Source organism: Phasianus colchicus, chromosome 4 (genome assembly GCF_987193195.1).
Source record: "Phasianus colchicus chromosome 4, bPhaCol1.hap1.1, whole genome shotgun sequence".
Taxonomy (NCBI): Eukaryota; Metazoa; Chordata; class Aves; order Galliformes; family Phasianidae; genus Phasianus; species Phasianus colchicus.
This window is the reverse complement of record NC_143439.1, coordinates 38,157,296-38,185,024: the sequence shown is the minus strand read 5'-3', so window position 1 is coordinate 38,185,024 and position 27,729 is coordinate 38,157,296. Positions and strand designations below refer to the sequence as shown.

The window sequence follows — 27,729 nt, the reverse complement described above, 5'->3', positions numbered from 1 at the left end:
ACCAGGAAAAAAAACACACAACACATCCAAGTTATTCTGTCACTGCTACTCTTACTGTTATCTAGTCATGAGTTATGGAAAAGGGAATCTGGACTAAGATATAACAGTTAAGGGAAAAGCAAAATCCTAGTAGCTACATGCTTTCTAAGAAGTTTAAAAAAAAACCTGAAGAAGCAATTTTACAGGTTTGCTATTTTTCAGGCTGTAATTCCACCAGTTTTGATATTTTTTTCTTTTAGCAGTGTACATGAAGAGAGAAGTCAGCCTCAAAAGATGATTCTAGGTAGTGAAACGGTTAATATTTGCACAGCCTGCATAAATTAAAAGTGGGGTCACCCTGGCAGCAGAGTTGGACAAAGGTTTTGTGATAAAGACCAATTAGATCAGTTAAATTAATATCTGAAGGCACAAATCACCTACATGCAGCAGAGAATTACTGCATGTACATTATGTTTTAATATATGCACCTGTACTTACTGCCAAAGAGTATCTGTTATTTCTAGTCTTTGCTAGATAGCATAACAGTATTTAATCAGTGCAGAGATGTTCATTTATGGAATTTGGATAGGATTGCATTGTAGTTATTTTCCTCGAAACTTTAATTCGCAGCGTCACAACTCCAGGAGCAGAGCAGACAGCAGCAAGTGATACATCTGCACACTTCAGTGCAACAAAGGAAGAGAGAGAAAAAACATCCCCACAACCCTCATCATCTGCTCAGAGAGGTGGTTCTCCCATCATCCAAGAGCCTGAAGAGCTCCATCTCCATCAGGATGACCTCTCTCCAAGGAGAACTAGTCTAGTGATAGTGGAGTCAATTGATGAACAGCCAGAAAAGCTTGGAAGTGGCTACGAGGAGGAATCTTTAGAAAAGGCAAGTGCCAACTTTTCCTCAGATGACACAGAAGCACAAGTTTTGTGTCTGATTCATTCCATAAGATGGGAATATATACAGACAGTTACAGACAGCCTGATTACTCTGTCTGCAACTGAGCTGTTTCCCTTTCCTCTCTGTTTATGAGAACTAGCTTTAATAATTTGTATAGAGGTTTGAAAACAAAAGCAAAACCAAAATCCTGAAATCTGAACTGTAATTCAGATTTTGCTTTCCCTACCTGTCTTTGGTCTGTGCCATTTATGCCCACGCATGCGAGAAATAATTACATGGTGCTTGTAAGACGTGCAGACAAACCATGTAGAAGTTAAAGCTGAAAAATATATGTAATGAGATAAAGTTGCATTAAAAGCTTAAGAAAGATAAGAGCATTGTGAAGAAAGTCATTAAAAGTATTGTAAACTTAGTGAGATGGAAAAAGAATATGACAGCAGGATGTGCATTAGAGAAGACTAAAGATGTACTGAAAGAAAAGACCTTGCTGTTTATGTAGCATATAAGCAGTAAAGAGAAAGAGACAAAGGATGGAAGAGAGAAAACAAGCAGCGTCTGAGGTAGGTCTGTCTGTGGCAGAAGAAGGAATGTTCTTGCATATTTGGTTATGAGAAGTCAAGAGGGAATAAAGCAGAGCATCTGCATGGCTTTCAGTGGAGAAATTATATTATTTGGTGGCTTCAGGTTTCTGCAGGAAAGGCTGCCCTCAACTATAACATACTACTTATTCACTACAGTAATCTCCACCTCCCCCAAATCTACACTGCCTCTTGCATCATCTTATTTATTTTCTCACTTATGCTTTTTATTTTTTATGCTTCCCAAGTATTCCTTTTCAGCTTCTCTTTCTTTTTGATATTTTCATTTAAATTCTGAATTCTTTCCTGCGCAGGACACTTGCAACTAATTTTCCTTGGATTTCTCTGGTGCCAGAACTGTTGATATACCATCTTATAACTAATACTGTTTAGTCTTACTGTCTCTATGCTGTGCTATGCACTTTGAAGGATGAAGGATTAAGAGGCTTTCATATGATTTTCTGTGCATTACAGAATCCGTATGCAATACATATGAATTCCAGAGGTGGTGGTAGTAACACAGTCTAGTTCAACTCAGCCATGTCATGCAACATATTTCAGGTTTGTCTCTGGTAACCTTAAGAGCACCAAGACTACTAAGAGCATCTTACCATTAGTACCGTACTTTCTTTTCAGTATGCTAATGAATAGCTAACTTATAGTTAAGTGGCAAAGCTTCCCTCCAGTTCCAGTGTAAACGTTTCATAGGTTAAACACAGTTAAGAGGCAAAATCCTAAAAGCAAAGATGATTTTAGATAAAAACAAGACAGAGCCTATAAATACTGCTAATGCTGCATACAACAGAGCACTGTTTCCATGCTTCCAATAGGAGTTAGCAGAGGAGTTAGGTGAGCTGGAAACCAGCTCGGATGAGGACGAGATGGTAACTACCAGAGTCATTCGTCGCCGGGTGATTATCCAGGTACTAAGTGTGGAATGACTGCACAAGCCACTGGTAACTATGGCCAGGGTAACACCTTTAGGAGTGATGCTGAGACAATCACTTGGCTGGTATTGCAACTGAAGCTGGAATGCTCCTGAATAACGCATGATCATTAGATAAATCATTCTAATACCTTTTCTAACAAACACAACTCTAAATGCCATTAAACACTTACGCAGGAGGACAAAGTCTTTATTCAGCCCAAGCCACAACATCATCAACTAACATGTGGTACAACTTTTCTTTGCATGTTTCTAAATACTTATTTGCAGAATAACAAGTTCTAATATTTCTAAATTTTTGAATTCTAACTGATTTTATAGTTGCTTATTTAAAAAAGTTACCTGCATTAAGGCACTGCTTCATGAGAGTTTGTTCTTTGTCATACAGGCCGATAGTATGCCTGAAATGCCACCAGAAACAGTCACAGAAGAACAATACACAGATGAACATGGCCACACAGTGGTAAAGAAGGTATTATCAGTTATACCCCTTGCTACCTTCTTACTGTCCTATAAAACAATGGTAATTCCACATACATTCCCAAATTTCTTTTGTGAAGGTACATTTATCATTTTTATAAATTAAGCAAAGACCACAACAGTAGTTCTGTTAACGAGAGATTCCAAAATATGAAGATTTATTCTGATTTACAAGATCATTATGTTTTATAGTTCATAACTTGACATACTTAAATTTTCCCACATAAATCCATATAGACCTCAATTTATGAGAAAAAGTTTTTTAATAAAACAAACCACTGCAACAACAACAGAATCAAACAATTTCATCTAAGAGCTTAAGTATACCCATATTAATGAAACTAATGGAAGGCCACAAGTCACCTAAACTTAGACTTTAGCCCCTTGAAATCTGTACTCAGCTGTGCCCAAAGTTCCCTAATTTTTTGTAGCTGTACATACAGTTAAACTTTTGTGTTCTCAGTGCCATAAGTGATTTGTATCATGGCCTCATAAGTATTTTCAGAGCTTGCTTATAAAATTTAATTTTTAATAACATGGAAACGGAACAGGAATTTCTATCCTCCTTGCTTTACCTAACAGTTCAGTGCTTAGACAATTGGTCTAGGACATGGCAAACTTCTCTGCTGTCTATCACTAAAATATCACAGACACTCAGCTGGATAGTATCTCTCTAGAAGCTATCTGAAATAATTTTGAAATAAAATGACCTGCCCCACTCCCTCTTCTCTCAGACAAATATTTCCAGGCTTGGGTGAGTGTACTTGGACTTAATTCTTTTGGCTGCATCTGGCTGAGTCTGGGCAAGTATTACCTTCACCTCTTACACAAACGATCTGATTGATTGATCTTCATTTCAAATAAGCTATTGGACAGAGCAGGATGTAAGTGCTGAATGCCATCTTGTCAAAAGGGGTGGGGAAAATATATGAGAATGTCCAGCAAAAGATGCATAGCAGCCCTCCTGAGAGATTTATCTCAGATTTATCTTCAACCTTGTAATTCTTTTCTGCTCCTCTTTGCTTGGCTTGACAACACCTGGAAAGCTTAAGCATCAGATTAGGTCACTTAAGCAGGTTACTTCTAGCTCACTAGTGCAGAGCAGCAGTTAGTACTATCATTGAATTATCACTGTAATGACCAAGTCACCCTACAGTTCTTGATAGCTAAGCTCTTAGTTACGGAAGCCTTTTAATTAGTATTAAGATACTTCTGAAAATACGAGTTTGAAAATGGCTTTTAGCAGTTGTGCAATTGCAAACAATGTTCTAAGACACTATACTGTTTTAGCGGGTCATTCTAGTATGTGTTGTTGTAACTGTATATGTATCCTCAATTCACGTGTGAAGTAAGTTTATGGAAGCTTTGCTGTGCAGTAAACTAAGTAGAGCCGATGCATCAAAGTGCTGCTGTACTATAGGTATTTGTGAGTATGTGTGTTCAGCCTCAAAAACACTGAACCCCACTTATGCAGGAAAAAAGCCTTTTGAGTAGAGCATGCTATTTAGAGAATAAGCGGAAGTGATCTATTGCTCTTAATTCTTTTGGGACAAAGCTCTATTTCATTCCTTCAGGTCACTAGAAAGATCATCCGGCGATATGTTTCTCCAGATGGTACTGAAAAAGAAGACATCATTATGCAAGGAACACCTCAAAAACCTGTCATGGTTGAAGAAGGAGATGGCTATTCCAAAGTTGTAAAACGAGTTGTGCTGAAAAGCGACAGTGAACAGTCAGAGGTGAGATCTACTTTTCTTGTTATGGTACAGAAGTGCTGTAAACTTTCTAAGAGTGTACTTTATCACTGAATCGTTTGCATTGGAAGGGTCTTTTGAAGATCATCTAGTCCAACTGCCCTAATGAACAGTGACACCTACAGCTCCATCAGGTGCTCAGAGCCTCTCCAGCCTGACCTTGAATGTCTCCAGGAATGGGGCATCCACCACCCTTCTGAGCAACCCGTGCCACTGCTTTACCACCCTCACTGTAAAACATTTCTTCCTTATATCCAGTCTAAACCTTCCCTCTTTTAGTTTGAAGCTATTTCACTTTGTCCTGCCACCACAGATTCTGCCAAAGAGTCTGTCCCCTTCTTTCTTACAGCCCCTTCAGATACTGAAAGGCTGCTCTCCAGTCTCCCCGGAGCTGCCTGCTTCTCCAAGCTGAACAGCCCCTGCTCTATCAGCCTCTCCTAGTAAGGGAGTTGTTCCATCACTGTGATCAGTTCTGTGGCTTTCCTCTGGACACAGGTTCAGAGCTACATTCTAATTACGGCAATAACATTCAGTTCTGGATGATTTTTTGAAAAGTTCTCTTGCAGATGGAAATGCCTCCAAAAAAAAAAAAAAAGAGAGAGGATGGAGGAAGGGGATAGCTTTCTTTGAAAAGAAGTCAAGATAGAAATTCTATGATTTATGAGAAATACTAATCTCAAAGAAAGCAGTTTTGTACTAAGTTGACATATAGATAAATGGAAAATATTTGCTATCATGTTACTAATACATTCTTTGATTTGAAGATGCTAAACAAAAAACCTTTTTTGCAAACTGTTTCAAGGCCAGGTAGTTAAAAAAAGGAGAAAAAACAACCTGAAAAGGTTCTCAGCTTATCTTCTCCTGCTTTAGATTACCATGCAGCCCTATAAACACTTAAAGTAGCACAATTAAGGTAGCAACAGAGGGGCAGGAGCAAATAAGAGGAGAGGGTTGATTTCAGTAGTACTGCAGTTGAAAGTAACATTTACCAAATAATCACTAGAAGAGCTAAGAATGTGATTGGTGTTCTCTTTCACCAGAATTAATCATCAGAATTAATTCCCTAGGAATTAGTAATTCCTTAGGAGTAAGGTAACAGAAGAAGTCTTTATTTTAGTTAGCTTACCGTACTATAGAACTACTCCTTATCCTGTGGAGCCCATATAAACTAAATTTATATTTTGCCAAACAAAATCGTATTTTTCACTTCCATCTGGTATTCTGAAATTCCAGTCTGTTGCTCCTGTGAGTTCTTTCCTTTATACAAGTGGTACTCATCTCTCAGAAGATTACGGTGATTTTATGATACAGCCTGATACCAATACTACCTGACTGAGTACAGCAAGGATTTGCAGCAAGAGGCCCACTTTAATTGGTGTTATTCCACTCACCTTGGAACAAACAAGCCAGTATGGCAACCTGTGGTGTGGTAGAAGGCACCTTTAACCTAGTACAGGTTCCAGCAGCAGTTTTTACTGTTAGCATAAAGTTTCCCAACAGAACAAATTATTCAGGGCCATTCCTGCTGCCTGAACCAGTACATATTTATAATGTCTTTTCCGGAGTTATCAAAAAGGTAATAAAATGTACACTGATAATGTAGAAAGTAAAACATTTCTTGTTCTCTATGCAGTTACTAAGAAACAATGGTAGAAAAACTGAAAGCTTAGCTAGCTAGTATCTTATGTAAATCAATCCAATAATCAATTTGCTAACCTTCCAGGTGACTTTGTCTGAACCTGGTGTTTTGCCCAGTGCCTCCAATTTCCAGTCTGAGCCAGTGGAAGGCCGCAAGGTCAGCAAAGTCATAAAGACTACTGTAGTGCAAGGAGAGAGAATGGAGAAACACATGGGGGATGCTAGCTTAGCTACTGATCTTCCGTCAGCCAAAGAGGACTTTGAAGAGGTAAGAATACCTTTCCCATGTAACTATTAAACCAGCCATTATTTCACTGAAAGTTTTGCTGGTGCAGTACCAAACTCAACCACTAAGTACAAACCTTTGTTGTTACACTTGATCACATTATGAAAAGCTTTATATAAAAGATTTTATATAAAGAGTATTTACAGGTAGAGTCTACAATTACAAAATTAACTGTGAAACATTAAGATCCCTGGAAAAATAAAAAATGAAAGTAATCCACAGGGGATTTAAAATTGATGAAAATCTTTTGTGTGGTTATTCTTAAAGCTTTAAGTTCATTCACACATTACCCCTTACATTGCTGATCTTGGCAATCGACGCTGTTAATTCTACTCTCCAGATAAACTGCTGTATCACAACTACTACTTCTTTTGTCCATTAAAAAATTGCTACTAAGCTAATTAGCACCTTTTCTCTTTTTGTACTTCTTCTGATCAGGTTAGACATTTCAGTAATAGAAAAGGAGTAGTGCAGGAAGATGGCAAGAGCCAAAAGCTGTTATGCCCAGAACAAATTAAAATCCACATCCAGCCAAAAGGAAATAGAAATGCTGCCTTTCTAATTTTTTATTTTCTTTTCTATGAAGTATTAGTAACAAGATACTTGGTGAAAAACCTTGCCAAACTCAATTCCCTGCTTCTTCCATTTCCAAAGTATCCCCCATCTATTTCTATGCACGCCTGTCTATTTACTGCTAGCTTCAGAGCAGGCAGCTCAGGCTGACAGGTAGAAAGTGTATAAAAGAATGAATATTTCCTGCAACAGGAAAGGGTTGCTGTATCAGTTGTTGTAAGCATATCTAAAGGATGATGTAGTGCTCTGAGGCCCTGATTTGAACATTTTCAAACTTGAAAAAAAAAGTTCTAAGACATACTTCATTAAAATTCTTAGCACAGTGAAACTATCCTACATAAGAAACTTACCAATCTGCACAGAGGAAAAGTTGTAAGGAGTTCACCATTCAGCTCTGATTGTATGAGGTACTCAAGCATGAAGAACAATTATTTTCAGTCCTAGCTTTCTGTGTGTTGTTTAATTGGAAGTTTATGTTTTAATTTGAGGCTTTGAGCTATACAGGCAACCAAATTAAAATCCAACTCCCTGCGTTAGTAGAGAAGGAGATCATGAAAGAGGATGGATCAATTATTAAAAGGTTTGGTTTGGCATGGCAGTGAACTGCTACCAGAAAAAAAATTAACAAACTCACTCTGAATGTTAGTGAATTTAAGTGTGTTTGAAGTGAACTGACAGCACATGACTACTTATTTGCGAAGCTACTAAATGTTATACTAACATTCTCTTATAGGAAGGGAAGTGTGCACTAGGAAGGCCTTGCAAGTAGTTGAAAGTGCTCAGCAAAAAAAAAAAAAAAAAAAAGAGGTGGTGGCTTGGCAAGAGTGCTTGCCTTCCTGCGGTCCTCTCTCAAGGACTCTGATTAAAAAGCAGGCTTCTGGTGAAGGCTAACAGAGGCATCGACCTGTTTGGTGACAACTCCATGCATTTGCCTAGATCTGGAAGAGAGACATTTATGGTTCTGACCAGTAGAGCAAAGCTAGGTCCAATGGGGTGAGAGAATAAAAAATGAAAAAAAGTAAGTAACTAGAGTGCCACAAATACAGCTTTACTAACTTAAGGGAGACTTGCACACATTCAAGAAATTTTTAGCTAAAGCAGCTGAAAATACCATGAAGGAACCTTTAAGTACACAACAACATTGTATGTAGATGTTAAATACAGCAAGGAGGAAGGTCCTGTGCAAACGTCTTGTGTTGCATATCCCTGTGTTACAGCACATTTTTGCTGAGCATCTACAACTGTATGCTTAATAAGCATGAAGAGATGAACTGCTTACATTTCAAAAGCCAGTTAAAGCTGTGGTGTGTGTTGTATCCACAATGAATAAAGAACATCTGACCTTAGTTTAAATTGCCAGCTACAATTACTCTCACTTCACTTTTGAAGCAACAAGACACCCCTAAGCCTCCAGCTATAGGGGAGCATGTTTTAAAGCCTTCAGAAACTATGGACTATGAATGCTTTCTCATTCTCTCTCTTCAGGACAACACTAAGTAAAGCCAGCACACAGAAGAGGACTGTGATGAAGGATCAGTATGGAAAACATGTTCACATAGAAGAGCTGGATGACACACCAGAAGCACTACCACAGGATGACCTCCAGCATGACCTTCAGCAGCTTCTTAGACACTTCTGCAAAGAGGATTGGAAACAAGATGCAAAATAAGAAGCTGTCACCCCTCAACAACATGTCCATCCAGTACGCAGCATTCATCTTTTCTAGGTGTAGACATTATGACCTACGTAATCACTGGAAGACACTGCCATTTCTACTTGTGCAGATGCAGTGAATTCATTTTTTCCCCTGTATTTGATTTTAGGTTTTTGTTATTTTTTACCCTGTAAGCTAATTTGTGACCAAAGATAGCATCCTTCATTCAGGATGATTTATCCACCGAGTTGTCGTCTTTGTGCTGTACTGGGACCTTGTCAGCATCGCCACTTTTTGCTGGTCCTTTGCTTCTGCACTAGCTTCTCAAAACTGCATTTGTCAATCCAATTTCATCTACAGGCCTCTTCAAGTGACTATGTACAGGCATCATGAAAAAAGGGAGTTAACGTGTAAACTGTATATAGCAAGAGTATTTGGACTTACTTATGAGACTGCAGAAAACACACTGCCTATGAATACTATTAGTGTCGTGGATTACAAGGTTTGTTGATGCTGGTGAACAACAGAAAAATAACATTAAAATGATCAACTGCGAACACTGACTGAGGAGGAAGCACTGCAGATCTACTGCATCCATAAGACTTCCAGTTTAGGGATCTATTACTATAGTTAAAGGCTCTAAGAGTCAGGCTAAAAACCTGGAAATTCAGCTGTTCTCATGAAGAGCTGACTGTGTGTGGCCATCGATACTTTTAAGACCTTTGGACAGCCACTTCAAGATTTCCAGAAAAGAAAAAAAAAATTAAAAATATCCAATTAGGTAACCAACTTGCTAGCAGCTATATCTATGGCACATTTGCATACGGTATTAAAATCTTTTAGATCTGGACATGTGGCAGGGTGTATTAAACAATTATAACTACAGTAGGTTCCTGTTTTCATCACTGCTTTAGCAAACCACATTGTCCTGCTGGCCACTGCACTGTAGATAACTATGGGAGAAAGACTTACACTATATGAAAAGAATAATTAATTCACCATGTTTTAATCAAGACTGCCTCTTTTCAGATACATGCATGTGGCATTTGAAGATCAAAACCAAACCTCCTGTAATTGTGTCAACCTACTAAAGCCCTCTAAGCACTGAGCGAGCAGTTTTTATCTTCCAGTCAAATGTTTTTTTAAAGAGAAAGTGCTCACTCTTCAAAAGCCAGTTTCTGTTCATATTTTGTTACCTATTATATATATTTCTAAATCAACCCTCTGAAAAATCACAATAGCATGTATGCACTTTTATTTTAAAATAAAGGGAACAAAGATGTGACATGTTTGGTATTCTATACCTTAACATTTAGAGGTGAGCACTCTGCAACATTTTAGAATATATTACACATGCAAACACACTAAAGGTTTTTAAACAGCTGTTTGATTTTTTTTTTAATAGCATACTCAAGATTAAAAACAAATCCTCTCCTTTAAGACTAATGCTTTTTCCAAGCTTACCTGGCCTACTACGATTACGGTTTGGGTTTATGACTCACTCAGTGCTCAGAACAAGGAAGGGCACTTCTCACTAAACTACCAATGCCAAAAGCATGAGCACATCTTGGGAGCTGAGGCTTCCTGCAGACAAAGTAACCTGAGGTGCCATGCTAACACTTTTTTTGGCAGGCAGGCAGAAAAAAAGTGTTTTGGCAGCCAAAATGAATGAGACCCTTGATAAAACATTTCACAATACATCGATGGCTTTCTTATTGTCAAAGCACAGGATGATCTTCAAGAATGGGGCTCTAAAGAAATGCATTTCTGTTGTGTTATTTGCGGTGCAGATGATGTTCTGTGTAACAACATAATGGTTATTCACCTCTTATTTTGTTTTTTTTTTTTTTGCTGTGTTATCAAAGAACTTGAATACTGTGAGAAGAAGTGAATTTTAAGTTGATGAATCAGCATCTTGTTCCCATGGTGATAACACTAATTGAATATATCTATGAGGGCATGTATTAGTTAAAAATTAAAAAAAATACAACACTAACAATACATAGCTGCAATGTGTACAATGGCTGATTTAACTAAATAAAAATGTACAAGTGTTAAATGTAGCAACAATGGCTCATTCTCTTTTACTGCCAACGCACCACAAAAGGACCAGCATATATTTGGGTACCTTAGATGAACTATTATAATTCCTCCGTACCCAGCTCTTTATGATTTTTAAATTCTGCTGTTCAGCAGTAAGTAAAAGTCTCTGTTAACAGTCAGACACAGGCTGATGTGCTGTTTTTCAGTTTCTTTTTTTTTTTTTAACTCACTGATTCTTTCTCAAAAGCTGTGCAAGATTTTCCTTCAAATATAAGCCAGACTGGCTATGTTATATAGCCAGTTACTTTTTCAATAGCCACAAGTATTCACTACTATTTGTGAGAGTCTTTCTCAAGCAAAGGTAGAGAAGAAAATAGGAGGGCAAATTCCTATCATGCCTTCTGTCCTTGTACTGCACAGAAAATACAGGAAAACAGTTTTACTGCCCAAAGACAGCATTATAAATCTGTACTAATTTCCATGCTTGCAGCTGATCTCTGCAGCATAGGAACCCACTCTAGTGCAGCACTCTGCCTGCTATTCATTTACTTACATTCTGCCTGCATGGCTCCCCAAAAAAGCAGCTAGCTCAGTCCTCCTACTGACAGTCTCTCACACAGAGATATCATCTATATAAGCAGTTTTTGTACATGCCCTTAAAGGCTCACAGTTCTAGTTGTGTCTAAATCCACAGGCTTTTGTCTTGATTTTTTTCCCCACTTTTTCCTACTTCTTTCCCCGTGAAACAGTAAAAAAATCAAACAAAAACACCACCAACTAACCAAGAGAAACCACAAAAACACAGTACTGCTCCCACCCCCTCCCACCAAAAAACAAAAACAAACCCACCACAAGACTTACTCCATCGCAGCACCAGGACATTAGTTTGAGATCAAAAAGAGAAACACTAGAGTTATGCCATTATTTCAAGACATAAGAATTAATTTTTCCATGCAGTGCTATTAAAAAAGCCCTGACTAAAAAAAGCTTTATTTCTTCCACATCTGCCCATCAGACCACATATCCTTTGCACAAGCAGTGTAAAGGCAGTGGTGACATTACACATGAACACAGGTGGGCTTCAGCACAGACTGTGGCTGTGCACCACTCCATGTCCATGTGAACACAAGTGGCTCCAGCTCTATGTGCCTCATCCTGCATCACTGCTACCATCGGGCTGCACAGGTGATGGTGGGGACATGGGACAGAGGTAGGCCAGTACTGTTAAAATATTTTTCAAATTACACCCAATCAGTTCTAGCTTCACTCTATCAATCAGCACTTTTCAAGTAGAAACCACTTTGATTCTGGCCACTTCTGGTAAATAATATCTGAAAGCAAACACCTGTTCATGTTTGTTTAAAAAAAGAAAACAGAAGTCACGAAATCCAATTACTAGCTTTGTGCCTGTATGAACTGGTGAGTGGCATCAACAATTTGGATAACTTACTTATTCTCCCCTCTCTCCACTTTAGGGAATACATCATCTACCATTTACCTTGAAATGGAGTATTTCTGTAAAAACAAGGTTTTTAGTCAGATTGTAAAGCTCTGCAAACCAGCTTAAAAATATCAACACTGCTACTAGCACATCCCGTGTTATTTCCTATTCCCCCGCAAGCCCTGAAAGAGGACTGTATCCAAGACCCTAAAATACTTAAGTAGAACAGTTTAACACCTCTGATCAACCTGGAGCGAGCTGCTGCTTGTTGTAGCAAAATACAGAACACCGAGCAATGTGACAACTATGATGGCTGCCTTATACTGATATCAACAAAATGAGAATAGACTCATTTATGTCCTGCATCTGCCCAGTGATTTTTAGTTGACATGGAATCATGGAATGGCTCAGGTTGGAAAAGAACTTAAAGATCATTGAGTCCAATTGTGACCTAACCAAACTACCCTAACAACCCTCTGCTAAATCATGTCCCTGAGCACCACATCCAAACGGTTTTTAAACACATCCAGGGATGGTGACTCAACCACCTCCCTGGGGAGCCTATTCCAGTGCTTAACAACCCTTTCCGTAAAGAAGTGTTTCCTGATATCCAGCCTAAACTTACCCCAGTGCAACTTGAGGCCATTTCCCCTCATCCTGTCACCTGTCACCAGTGAGAAGACACCAACCCCGCTCTCACTGTAAGCACTTTTCAGAAATTGGAAGAGAGCAATAAGGTCTCCCCTCAGCCTCCTTTTCCCAGAATAAACAGCCCCAGTTCCTTCAGTTTCTCCTCATAGGAGATATTCTCCAAGCCCTTCACAAGCTTTGTTGCCCTTCTTTGGACCTGCTCCAGCACCTCAGTGTCCTTTCTGTACTGAGGTACCCAAAACTGAACACAGTACTCGAGGTGAAGCTTTGCCAAGGCTGAGTACAGGGACAGGATTACTTCCTTACTCCTACTCACCATACCATTCTGATACAAGCCAGGATGCCACTGGCCTTCCTGGCCACCCATACAAGAAAGTAGAGCTCACAGAGAGGATTTTTAGGTGTTTCTGAAGTTATGTTAGCTACAGCCCATGCCTTTACTATTCAAAGAATTAAATGAGCCAGAAAAGCCATGCAAGACTGAACATACATACAGCTAACAACTCATCACATAAATAGTGAACTCTTTCAGGTACAAAATGCAGACTTGACACCCCATAGTATAAAATTTCAGGCCTTCAATAGCTAGCAATTTAAACAAACAACTTATTTCCCTCAGGGAATCAATACAAATATCTTCTTCAACTGTATCACCACCTGACAGCCTTTTCCAAAGTAATCACCCTACCCTCCAGCTAGCAATTTTTGCTATTGCTGCAAACAAGTTAACACAGAAAGCGGCATTTGCAAAGAAACTTAAGCCAGAACATTTTGAAAGGTCTCAAATTAGCTGATGAAGAGGACATAAGCTGTTGTGATGTGGTTGGTTTTTTTGTTTCACTTTTTTTTTTTGCCAAAGAAACATCTACGCATTGTTCAGTTCCTTGCACAGATTGGTTTTGTCTCCAGAGGTCTAAGTCGCCTTCTTTTTGGCAGTGAGTGGAGCAACAGGCATAACCTACCCCAACTTTTCTCATCACTTCTGCCTCCTACTCCTATGAGCAGAAGAGTAATTAATACTAAAGAGACTGTCAAATACTGTTTGTTTTAATGACGTTTCTACAGAAATAGGGAGTAAAATGACCTATTCTGGAATGTATTCCTGAACCTTTGCAAGGATACTAAGAATATCATTCACTCTGCATACATGCTTCAGGGCTAGGAAGACCAGAGCTGTACCTAGGACTGAACTAAAACCACACCTGCACAGCAACAAGCAGACAGAATAAAACAACCACCACACACAGACACCTACACAACAGCCACCAACCTGAAGTCATTTACTCCATTAGAATTAACACATTTCCAAGTCACTGAGTGTCTAATGAATCCATGAGCTTTTTGAGTTCCACGACTGACACTCCTGTCCATCTAAATGCTTTTCAGTTCCACGCCATAAAATCAATTGCTCTCTTGGTCAGTCTTACACTCTTAGTGAGGGATCTTATGCTGACAAAAATCAATACCTCATTACATGAACCCAAACACAGCTATTGTCATGTAATCACTATGTATGAAACCTAAAAATGGCATACTATTCAAATAAACTTAACTGAAATGATCAAAACACCGGCATTTACTACCAACTGCAGTATGTCAGAACGCAAGATGGGCTTAAAAGCAGCTCAACTGCATTGCCACAGAATGACTTTTACTGATCTAATATGCTTGTACTATTAAATGCAGACTTCTCTGAGAACGCATCACATTCTGCGTGCCTAAGAGATAAAGAGACAGTAAGGATGTTTAGTGGTATCAAAAAGTATCAATAAATAAAGATAATTTTATCAGAAACTCCTTCAAGCTATGCATCTTTGAGAAACTAGATGCTGCCTAGCTGCTTGAGGGTACAAGATAATATCTACCTCTAAGCCACTGCATCATCTAGTTGTTCCTGATCTCAGAAATAGGCACCTGAGCAGCAGAAACGAATCCTTTTCCTCAGTTTTGATGCGACAGGGCCTACAGTTTTACATGAATTAAATGGAAGCAGACTATAAGGTGCTGACAACCCCTTTCTAGCACTCTGACTCTGTTAAGTAGTAAAATACAACTTTCTCTCTAGCAGAGAAGTCAGACCCACACATAGCAAGCCATCACTCCCATCTGCTGAGTTCTGCAGCCATTTTACACAGGGGAGGAGGAGGAAGGTGCCTTGCTGGTGAGCAGCAAGCAGGGCTCTAGGCAGCAACAGGCTGGGACATGCTTCATGAACTTCAGTACAAAAGGACACAATGACCACAACATTACAGAAAAATGCTCATTCATGTTACAGGCTATGCTGAAACTACATGGCCACTGCATTTGACAGAAGAAAGATTAGAGTAACAGAGATACAGAGATACCTCAGGCCTGCCTATTGTCCTGCTACCAGCAAAAGAGCAGTGCTTCGTAGCGGCAGATGCAGGTCCCAAATGATACCTCCCTCTTGCTCAACCTAGCAGACACTTCAGGTGCATTTTCATTTTTAGTTGTTTCTTTCATACAACTGGCTAAATACAGTTCCATTGACTCAAGATGACAATGGATGCTCGGCTAAGACCGAGGGGAAAACATCACCTGATGGCCAAGGTTTGGTCTTGGCTCAAATTTTCCCTCCAAGACAGAGCAAAAGGAAGTAGTAATCTTTCCCCTCCCAGTTTTAGAGAGTTAAAACAGCAAATAGCAGGATTATGTCACTGACAGTAGCAGGACTTCTGAAGAGGACATGCCAAAAGATATCTCAGAGACAACTGACTGGCACAAGATAGAAAAGAGTGAATGGAAGCAAAAACCTGAGTAACTAAAACAGTATCTAGTGTTCAGGGCAGGAAAAACCCATAGCACTGGGGAGACTCAAGATGTCATCTCCTTTTCTCATTTTTTGTGTTCCAACAGCACATCTGCCCTCCAGTCAGATTAGAGACAGTCTGTTTTAAGATGCTGTAGAAAATAATGCAATAACCATAGAGCCCTGCTTCAGAAGTCACAACAGTTATGTGCTGATACAGCACCAAGTATTTTTTTCTTTCTCCTGTCATTCATATCAGAAGGCACAGCCTGTACCCAGTCTTCCCTACTCTACAGGATGCTGTCTGAAATCTCCAAGTAGGAGTGAAATAAATGAGAAGAGATACAAATAAATATATGAATCCAAAATCTTTAAGGAATAATTATTCTTTGAAATAATGCAAATCTATGGAGTCAGTCCCAGCTTAATATTTGCCAGTTACTTATATTTTGCATTAGAAATTAAAAAAAAATAACAAACAAGATACAACACAGCAACAGGCAAAACCAACAACTTGGAATCATACAATCACAAAGGTTGGAAAAGATCCCTAAGATCATCTTGTCCAACCATCCACCTACCACCAATACTGCCCACTAACCATATCCCTAAGTACCACATCTCCATGGCTCTTGATACCTCCAGGGACTAAGACTTCACCACCTCCCTGGCAGCCAGTGCCCAACCACTCTTTTGGAGAAGTTCTTTCTAAAATCCAACCCAAGCCTCCTTTAGAGATTGCACTAATCAGTAGATCTGAGCAATCAGGAATGAAATAAAACAAAACAACATCACAAAAAAAAAATCAAAAAGGAACAAGTAAACAAGCAACAACAACAACAAAAAAAGCCAACAGAATCATGCTACAGCAAACTGAATGCACACTGAAAAGAATCGGGAGCATGTGAGGAAAATGCATCTCTCTCTTGATGCTGGCTGACAGGTTGCAGCCACTGCAGGAGCAGAGCACTGCCAGCACTCTTTGGCCCAGAAGATTTACATTACCACCTGCAGAGAGCCCCACATGCTACATCCAGAAATGGGAAAAATTAAATAAAATTTATAAAGGCCAGCTGAATTATTCTGAAATCAGACAGAATTGGCCTTCTGCTAGCAGTAGCTGACAGCACACTTCTACTAAATAGCCACTAGAGTGCAGCAAATCATCAGCTTTTGACCAGAATAGCCACAATCGAGAACCTTCATTTTTACAAACACCAGTATTAGCAAGAAAATCAAATTTGATTAAAATCAAAAAGTGAAATGTAAATAGTAGGGCAAATACATGTTAGGTGGTTAAGCCAGAGAAGATTTTAAAAATAAGACACTTGGCTGATCCCTCAAGCAGAGGCCTGGCCCAAGCAGATTGAGTTCTCCTGTATACTTCAGGTTCTGTATCAGGCCAGACTGCAGCCTTGAAGATTTGAATCACACTAGGGAATTATAAATACAGATATGCTAGAATGTAACTAAGTTCCTTCCACAGTTCTAAAGTTGTCTGACAACTTTATTGAAAATGATACTCAGTGTTCTTTTTATTACTGGATGTGACATTTTTCCCCCCTTGGAGCACACCGATTTGCTTTTGTTGTGAAGCTTCTCCAACTGTCTCATCACAAACAGGATGACCAGCTCCAGCCAAGGAAACCTGGCTATCGACTGCTTTATCTATTCCCACAGCCGTGGGAAGAAGATAGCCACAACAAATGAGAAAACTCTATCACTTTTTAAACAACATTCTGCATTTGCACAGAAGCACCAGCTCTAAGAACATCTATTTTCTGACTGTTTTACTGACATTCTTTACCCTGAATGATTTTTGGTGACTGAGGATAGCTTCTTTTCATTCCTAACCTGTTTTGAGTTGCACAAAGCAATCAGAATGCAGGTGCTTACCGAGAATTCTGGTCTAATAAAATTATTTTCTTCCTCCTCTCTTCCCTCTCCTCTTTAAGAGGAGATCATTAGAAATTAATGAGGTTCGAGAACCATTGATGTGTTCAGGGTAGAACATGGATGGTATTCACTTAGCCTTGTCCCTGAGGAAGCTAAGCAGTGAACAGATATAATTCTGTAATTTTGTTTTCATCCATGAGCTTAGAGCAAGACTCAAGTATTACAAAGATGTTTACTTGCGTTTACTTTGTACAATAATAATCAAACCCTTCACAAAGGGTATCATCACCAAGTCCAACAGAATGGGAAAATAATCACAAAGAATTGGCTGCTTATATTTGAAGAGACCATGATGATGGAGTGATGTCACAGAGGAATGGGAAATACCAAGCATCACAGCTATTTTTAAGGAGGACAAGGAAGAGGATCTGGGGAAGTACTGATTAGCTTCACCTTAGGAAGGTGCTAGAGCAAATAATCCTGTAACAAGTAGTCCAAACAGGAAGCACAAGAAGGTGACAGCAAATAGGCAGTGTAGACTTTGGAATGGGAAATCAGGCTTAACTAGCCTGATAGCATTCTACAGCAAGAATACTGGCTCAGTAGAAGAGGGGAAGGCAGAAGTAGTTGTTCCTCTTAAGGATTAAGAGAAACATCCTCATTTAAAAACTGAAGTATCAGGTAGATAAACGCACAGCGAGGCAGACAGAAAACTAGTTGCAAGCCTTTGAACCTGTCAATTCAATCAGCAATATGAAGTCCAACTGGAAACCAGTCACTAGTGCTGTCCACCAGGGGTTGGTACTATATAACATTTTCATTGATATCTGGATGATGGGACATTATATTTCAGATGGTTGTGCTGCCATTCAGAGGAACCTCAACAAGCTAGAGAAGAGGGCCAAGAGGCACCTCCAAAAACGAAAATACAAAATCCTGCTCCTGGACAGGAATAACACCTCCCTCCACCCTCCCCCAGCAGTACAGAGTAGGGACCAACTAGCTGGAAACAAGCTTTGCAGGAAAGGACCTGGGATTCCTGCTGGATGTCAGCTAACCATAAACCAGCAAAAAAAAAAAAACTCATTAAACTCGGAAAGTGCTTTGCATTGCCCTACTGAATTCTTAAAGCATCTAGAATGAGAAATGAATTTACTCATAAGCAATTTTCACAAGGAAAGTAAAATTGAAGTTCAAATCATACCATGACCTGCACAGAGCAAGGCTTCTCCCTCTCGCTCTGGTTTCCCAACTCCAAAAATCAATGCTTACATGCATGGTTTTGACAAATATTAATTTTTTCTACCTTTGTAATGAAATACTGAACAAAAATCAAACTCACTAATAATGCTGCAAATATATAAGCAAAAATATGCATCATTTTCCACATATAAGGAGAGGTATGACTTTTGCACAGTACAAAGTAAGTTTATCTGCTTAAGCAGTACAAAGTAGTTGATCTGCTTAACAAACAGGAACAGCCTTAAGCATGACATACACCTGCAATAATTACCAGAGTTATGAATTCTGCATGCTCCCTAAGGAAAAGGTTTTACTCCTCTCCCCAGAGCAGACTCTGAACACCCTTTGTTACGGGCTGAACACTGCTGCTTAGTTCTTCAGACACAAATATTTTCTACTCTGGGAATGTGATGCCAGATACTACCTTTCAGATCTTGATTCAGGTTTCAGCAGGTTTTTTTGTTTGTTTGTTTTTTTAATACATACAGGCACATGATTTCTGCAGATTTCAGTAAGGCAGCCTGCACTCTCTCTACTTTGCCAGTATTCTTTCTGGGTTGCTTTCAAAAACTAAGGCCAAATCTCCAAAATAAATGACTGACATTCCCAGACACAATATATATGACCAGTAGAGAACAGATTAAGTGAACATCACATAATTGAGACACTAACTGAAATTCAAATACAGTAAGCAAACAATTCCTGTATTATCAATCCAAGAAAAAAAAAAAGTGGATAAAGGAGTTCATCCAGTAAAGTACTTCTGATAAGGAGCTGACCAAGGTTTATCCAGCAATCCAATGACAAATGAAGAAAGATTTTCACATGCTTATTCCCCATGTAGTCTGACCAGTATGAAGAGCACATGTAACACATGGGAATAATCCATAGCAGTAAAGCATTTACACCCCCCTCCCAAGCTATGTGAACAGTTGTTCTAATCAGCACCTCATACAAATCACGTAACTACTGTATATATTTTGTCTTTGTTACAGTGTGGGCAAATCTGAAGATCTGGAAAACTCAAACATCACAGGCCTGATATATTCAGCAGAAATCTCAATTATAACAGCAACAATAATTACACTTATAAACAGCATTACCATGAACAACGAATACAAGCAGCGGCACATTTGTCAGGAAAGGGCACCAAACTATGCTTTTGAAAATAAACCCACACAACTAAATCGCTCTCATACTGTGGCTTGTACTTGATGTGTTTCATTTTTTTTAAACCTTCATTTAAACAAATCTTTGTCTACACCAATTGAATATCAAGTGCAGATGTTGGCTAGCACAGAAGGACGCTTGCCTGGCAAACAGATGCTTCATATCTTAGGTTTCAAAGGCACTTCTAAAACAAAAGCCACCTACTCACAGCACATGCAGCAAAAAATTCAAACTACACTTTCTGGCATACTACTTTCAGATTGTTCTCTTTGCTATGTAAAGGTTTAAGATGACTGCACAGATGTAAGCATACATACAGCCTTTTATCAAAGTTTTTATAATCGCAATAGTCTTTGTAACAACAACAGATCACTGCTTTCCTAGCAAGCCTGTAAACCAGCAGAATAACAGCTCTCAACAACACATCCACACACCTTCACCACTATTTAACAGCCTCCTCCATGCTCTTAAATCACACATTGCCTACAGAAAATACACAACTTCCCCCATTAGCTACTACTCAGCTGCACATTACTGGATTCCTCCAGCCAGTACTCACCATCTGTAAATGGCTCACAGGAAAATCTGCTTGTCCACAGGAAAAGTCCACAGGAAAACAGATAGAAGTCAACTCCCTTTATGAATTCCTGAAGATTTCCATGCTGCTTACTGTGAAGTTTCCCTCTAAAAGTAGTACTCACTACCTACAAAGTTCTGTAACTTCCCAGCAAGGAGCTGGACTCCAAATAAACTGTGAGAGGGCTGTGACACAGCTGCCCCTAATGGGGAATGAGCTGCAGCTGGAACCATGATGACTGCTCTCTACCCCAGGTGCATGCAAGAACTGAAACTTAGGACAAAGTGAAGTTACACCTGCTCTTTGAAACAGTACATGAAAATTAGGGGAAAAAAAAGGAACAAAACCCACTAAATACACATATATAAGATATGGCAGCCTATTAAGCTTAAAAACATTGCTGAGTACATGCAGGGACAGATCTACTAATATTTTTATTGCCACTATTTAGTGCCACTGATATTACTTTTTAAATAGTACTGTATTTTTTATTCATATCCTGAGTCATTCCTAACTAGTGCCACAGGACATATTTACTCCAGCTTTGTATTCTGCTTTCAAGAGCTTTGGGCGATTTACTCTGACCTTTAGCAAGTCAACCCATCTTGCACAGAAGGCTTGTGACCGTTACTCAAAATGTACAGCTGCAAGCATTGTGCCATGGATTTACCAGCAAAAAATGACCAGTATTTCTTAACGAGGCACCTAGACAATTAACACAGGGTCTCTCTCTTAACAGTTTCAGCCCAATGACTAAGCCATCAAGTAGCCCCTGGCATGGAGTTACAGTAATTCAATAGTATTTGGAAAAGCACTGAGCAGGAGAGGTTGCTGGATGACATCAGTGAGCTGATGAAAGTTACAGATGATGCCATCAAGGGTGCTCGAATTTCACTGGGACTTAAGGGAGAATTAGGCTCTAACAAGTAACTGCAGAGAAGATCTGGGGACCTTGTGGAAAGCAAAGCCTTGTGAAGCCATCAGAAGTAACCACGTTAGTAATGCCCTCTAGGGATGTTGTTGTTATTGTTATTATATTACAGAATCACAGAATAGCCAGGGTTGGAAGGGACCTCAAGCATCATGAATCTCCAACCCCCCTGCCACACACAGGGCCACCAACCATCCCACCTAATGCTAGACCAGGCTGCCCAGGGCCCCATCCAACCTGGCCTTGAACACCTCCACAGATGGGGCATCCACAACCTCTCTGGGCAGCCTGTTCCAGCACCTCACCACTCTCTCTGTAAAGAACTTTCCCCTGACCTCCAACCTAAATCTCCCCTCCCTCAATTTAAAACCATTTCCCCTTGTCCTGCAATTATCAACCCTTTCAAAGAGTTGATTCCCCTCCTGTTTGTAGGCTCCCTTTAGGTATTGAAATGCTGCAATGAGGTCACCCCACAGCCTTCTTTTCTCCAGGCTGAACAAACCCAGCTCCCTCAGTCTGTCTTTGTAGAGGAGGTGCTCCAGTCCCCTGATCATCTTGGTGGCACTCCCCTGGACCCTCTCCAACAGCTCTCTGTCTTTCTTATATTGGGGGCTCCAGACCTGGACGCAGTACTCCAGATGGGGCCTCACAAGAGCAGAGTAGAGGGGGACAATCACCTCCCTGTCCCTGCTGGCCACCTCTCTTTTGATGGAGCCCAATAGATGACAGTAGTGGAAATGCCCAGAGTAAAAGCCCTAGTAAAACTGGGACCATTAGTGAAAAAGTCATCAGAGGCAAGTTATTTATTTGAAAGGGAAGGGAGGCAAAGAAAGTTTGGAATAGGGTTGGCAGAAAGAAGGGTAAAGAAATGGGACAGGCGATATGAACTGGGAGAGCTACAACGACCTGGCCGGCAGCTTGTGCTTGATGACAGCAGGTGGAGCAGGACCAAAAAATAAAACCCACATTCCTGATCACATCAAAAGAGTTACAGCTGTTTCTGTGGCCAAGAGAACCAGGGTGAGGAGGTGAAAGGGGACAGGATGCTCTCTGTACCCAAAATGGGAATACCCAGAGAGATGATATGCTATTATATTGGTGCCTGTTCCTGACGAGTGACAAGCATGCACCATCCTGTACTGCTCTCGCTCTTCCACCAGCAAATCTCACAGCTCTTTATTTGGGCTGGTCAAATCCAGCAGTACTCAAGCTTATTTTCTTCCAGAACACTGGTAATTAACACAATAATATGTGGAATTGTATATTCTATGAAAATATATATTTCCATATTCTATTGAAAAAAAAAACAAACCACCAAAACCCACAGTTCTATGTTTGTTTGCTTGTTTTTTAATTTACTATTTTAAAATATAATTTATAACCATCATATTGCAATGAGAACTGTATGGAGGTTAAACTCCAAGCTGTATTTTCAGGCACCGCGAGGCCTTGTTTTTTATATAAAGTTGTGTTCACTCCCCTCAAAACAGAGCTCCTTCTCCCAGCAATGTGCAGGGATCCTGCCTCTCAGTTTACACCATCTCCAGCAGCACAGTTGAGCTTCTGGAAGCTGGACATTGTTTTCTCAGGTACTTGACGGTTTCCTAAAACCATTTCCGATTATCAAGAAGGTTTTGAGTGCTTCTCCAGCTACAGACCAATGCCTATATTTAATAGTGCTTTTAAAGATAGCCATTGGCAGGCAGGCATGATTTTCCCTGCTCTCATCTCACCAAAAGCAAGACAGACCAGAAATATGATTCTGAACAAATGAGCCATTAGTGCCAGCTGGCTATTTCCAATGGAGTTATATCTTTTCTGTGTGACATTACATTGTTGCCTAGGGGTCATTACTTCTATTGTTAATTTCTCTAGCCCACTTTTTTCATTATCCAAGAGTCACGGCTGAATAGCACACACCAGTAGTTTTAGTGCATATACATGAAGCACTGAAAAAAATATATATTTGAAAGTCTCTGTGCACTTTCTCCGAGATCTCTGCAACAGAGTCTGAAATATACTCCTTAGAGTGGAGGCAGTTACAGGCCTGCCTGGCAATTCAGAGACATTAGAAAAGCAGCAGCAGATAAGGGACATTAAGTCATATGAATATTGAACACTGTCCAGGTTCTCTGGCTACTCTCCCAGATAGACAGTATTTCAGTGTTGAAGAGAGAGAGTAGGGACAACACTTACAAATAAATATGTTACAGAGACAGGAAAACGACTGATCCTTTGGGATGTGGAAACACGTAGGAGGAGACTGTAAAACTGCATATGGGAATTCAGACCCGGTTTGATAGCAGCAGGACCTCTACATCCTTTACAAATGTTTTGGCTCTTAGCCCAAGTCTGCAAGCATCTTTAGCATCATTTTACTATCAGACTTGAACTAGAATTCAGCAGAAATTTTTGTTCAGCAAAGATCACTGCATATAGCCTAGAATTCTGTAACGAGGATGCAACAGTGTAGAATCCAGGAAAGTCTTTTTCTGCACCAAGTCCTTACCTCAGTCATTCTCAGCACTTCTCTCACCTCCCATTTCCATTACTGTTAGCATACATTTTATCTATTTGTTACAATTCCTCATGTAGTCTCAACTTTATATCTATCACTAGAATTTTTCAACTGTAGGTTACCGCCTGCTGTTACACGAGTCTTTATTTGCACACCCTGAGGCATTAGTCCAGCAACAACAACAACAAATCCTCTTTGCAGAAACTGCTGATTACAAATATATTAAGTTCAGAGACACAAAATGTCAATGATCAACTATTGTAGACAGTTCTGGACAGGATCTAAATAAAATCTATAAAATCTATTCCCTCTTTTTAACAGAGGCAACAAATTTCTGTCCCCGGTTATCACCTGGTTATTTGTCAAGCTGACCAGAGGAAGGTTACTGAAATGAGATGCTGGAACATATCTGCCTCTGAAGACAGATGATCTTTAGTCTATAAGAGGTTCTTGAATTAGGGGTCGTAAACAACAACAACAACCTGAAAACTTTTACCAGTCAGCCAACAGTTTTAGGTAACATGAGCAAGAAAAATGATCACTTTCAAAGCAACTTGGAGAATAAGCTCTTCACTTCTACATTTATTAGATAGTTCTGAAAATTGTCTTCTTTCACTAAATATACCCTTTCCTTTCCTTTTCTATGATTATAAATCGGTTGCATTACTCTTGAGCTTTCTTCAGCTCAGTATCAGTATCTATGATATCTCAAATGAGAAAGTACAGTTCAAGGAAGATATGTGTTGTAAAGGAAGACAAGAAAGCCTACGCTGTGGCTGTTAGCTATCACTATACTGTCAGCTGCCATTTAAATTCACACTCCATTTTTTAGACTAAGAGGGAAAAAGAAGTGAAAAAAATATAATTTAAAGAGGAAACGGGAGATGTGAACACAGTATTTTTCTACCTCACAGTTTTATTTTCTCTCTCCATAAACACTGTTTCATTCCCTGATATCAAACTCTTAGAAGAAGCTGCAGATCAGCCAAAAAAATTTATTCACGTTTAGAAACTTTTCAAACATTATCCTCAGTTATGAATCAAAATCATCTTATTTATCACTCATCTGACCTAAGCTGACTCCTGATATGAGACAGACAGGCTGGCAGCAGTGAAGCAGAACAAATGTTTCCCATAGATACAAATATGCACTTCTGTAGGTTGTATACAGATTTTTCTTCATCAGCATCATCACAGCTGTCACTGCTGACAACTATACAGGGTAGATATTCTAATAAGTTATTTCAGAATTGATGAATATTTCCTCTGGGGTTATTTTAATGTTGTGGGACAGCTGATAACACCAGACTTTGACAATGGTGCATAAAATAAAGTATTCATTTTATGAAAATCAACACTTCTGATCTAATCCATTTGCGTGTGGCCCAAATGACATGACTGCAGCCACACAGGCTGTACTATGACCCCTTCTACTTGAATAACTGAAAGTGCTATTTGTTTAAAAGGGAAAAAGAGTTCTGGAGAGCCAACCAAATCTGGTTCAGTTACTTAGCATTTGTAACTTTCGCTCCTCTTCAAAGTCTTCATTTTATTTATTTGTTTGTTTGTTTGTAGGTGCTGTAAAGACACACACTCTCCCAAATTAAATGGGAGTTGCAAACTGAAGAGATTTATTTCACATCATGTGTACATAAATTCTACCTCCTGCCTTAGCACCTTCTGGAAGAAGGATGACAGCGTAGCAAATGGGAGGAACTGACTCTTAAAAATAAGAATGTCTCTAAACTGTGTTATGCAGCCCACTTTTTTGAAAGGCAGTAAAAAGTCAGCACTTGAGCTCTACAAACAGGTGCTAATGAAAGGATGAAGGATGTTTATCACTCCTACTCCCACTTTCAATCACACTTGACTAGAGATCGAAGAAACCACTTTCTCCGTTGTTCACCTTGATTGTATCAGCGTCTGGACGCATCAAGCACTTTCAGACAGACTAAAAGAGCAATGCCCAAATGACACAATCTCACAGCAATGACCTGGATAACAACACAGATGATTTGTGCACATGTACTTGGAATGGGACACTGAAAATTTGGTATCATCTCCTCACACTGATATAACTGTAACAGTATTATTAAGCTTGCAAGAGTCCCTTGATGGATACCCCTGCTCTGCAATTCGTCTAGATAACAGAAAGAGCTGTGTCTCCGTACCAATGAGATAAGGAAGCTCTGCTGACTCTCTGAACCAAGGAGATGGGAGGTCCTGCTTGAAATCGGTCACTGAACATGCAACATGCTTTTGGGAAAGTCGCCTATGTAACATACCTCTGAGAAACTTCTGCATATGTAACACAAATCATGTATATAACTGAAGATCTTCTGTGTAAGTGATTTGTGATAGAAGAGTATCCCCCCATGCACCCAGTGCTGTTTTAAACAATACCTATTCTCTAACACTCCAACCTGAGTCTTAGTTTCTTGATCAAATACTTTACGGTAACAATACAGGCTATTGGTAGTGCAGCTATCATGAGCCGGTCATTACATTTTTCTCATGCCTTTGTGAGCCCTAATCTGCAAACAAAATGATGCTATTATCTAGTTTCCTTTGTCTTCTCTTTTTACAGATAATTTTTTTTTTTAGTGTTGGAGGAACTGATGACAAGGATGATTCTTTCATTGTAGAAGCTCACTGAATATTTTCAAACTGTGGAAGATGACATATTGTTTCTGGATATAAAATAGAGTGTTGTACCAAAGAGACACACCTCAGGACCCTTGATGCAAGTTAAGTTTTTGTCTGTGGTTAAAGAATAGAATACTCACATTCTTAGAGATAACAGGAGACTCTGGCTGGCATTGATTTGTATATGCTTCCTGTTTGTGCAGATCACTGGGGGAGGGTGGGCTACCAAAGGTAAAGGTTGTAAGACTTACATCTGCACCCAGAACTGCATAAGAAGAAGCAAACTTATACAGCAGATATGTGGCAGGAGATAATGACTTGGTGACTGTTTTATGGATACTGGTTACTTGAAGAAACAGAGAAATGGACTTTGTCCGCAGAAAGAATGTGAACCTGGCAGCAGAAGAGGTGTGAGAGATAAAATTGTGTTTTTGCAAGTGAAAAATCCCACTGACCGAGCCTCACACAGCAGCTAGGATATGCTTGGATAGGTAGATAAGTAAAAAGCAGGAGGCTCCAGTGACAAGATTAGGGAAATAGATGGGGCAGACATGATAAATATTTACAAAACTAGCAAAGATCAGGAGGTAACAAATTTATAAAGCTATAACAGGAGTGAGATAGATAGCAAGCAGTGGATAGATTGTGAATCTGGAACTCAATCAACGAGGAAACGGGAGGAATCCTTAGTGGGGGGGGGAGCACGTTAGGGGATATAAGGCTGTGATGTGCTTTTGGTTTTGTGCTTGCAGAATGCCCACCATTGCAATCATGAATTAAAAGTTTTTCACAAGAGATCCAGTCTCCAAAAAATCATTTGGGTTATTTCTCACAAAATTAAAGCATGTTTTAAACTGAAAAGTATCAGTGTATCCATTTAAGTGAAAGCCAAGAAGGCTTCTGGAAGTGGAAAGCTTGAAAAACACAAATTATTCAATAACTCTTAAAAAAATCACTTCTGTAAAAAACACACAACAGATAACTTTTTGTTCTGCTTCAGACTTTGTGCATATCATTAATTGTAGCATTACATTTTAAACAAGTCT

General features: G+C 39.4%; 2 protein-coding genes across 2 annotated transcripts in view; one reads left to right on the top strand and one right to left on the bottom strand.

Annotated features, from left to right (window-relative positions):
• Window positions 1-10,861, top strand: part of ANK2 (ankyrin 2) — a 159,074-nt gene extending 148,213 nt beyond the window's left edge. The window contains exons 45-51 of the mRNA XM_090139219.1: window positions 610-874; window positions 2,298-2,390; window positions 2,802-2,885; window positions 4,468-4,632; window positions 6,371-6,553; window positions 7,633-7,724; window positions 8,630-10,861. Of these exons, the coding sequence (XP_089995345.1) occupies window positions 610-874; window positions 2,298-2,390; window positions 2,802-2,885; window positions 4,468-4,632; window positions 6,371-6,553; window positions 7,633-7,724; window positions 8,630-8,813 (1,066 nt within the window). The 3' untranslated portion in view covers window positions 8,814-10,861. The remainder of the gene's footprint in view (window positions 1-609; window positions 875-2,297; window positions 2,391-2,801; window positions 2,886-4,467; window positions 4,633-6,370; window positions 6,554-7,632; window positions 7,725-8,629) is intronic.
• LOC116231255 (uncharacterized) overlaps window positions 1-27,729 on the bottom strand; it is a 59,036-nt gene that overhangs the window by 19,890 nt on the left and 11,417 nt on the right. The gene's annotated exons all lie outside the window — the stretch shown is intronic.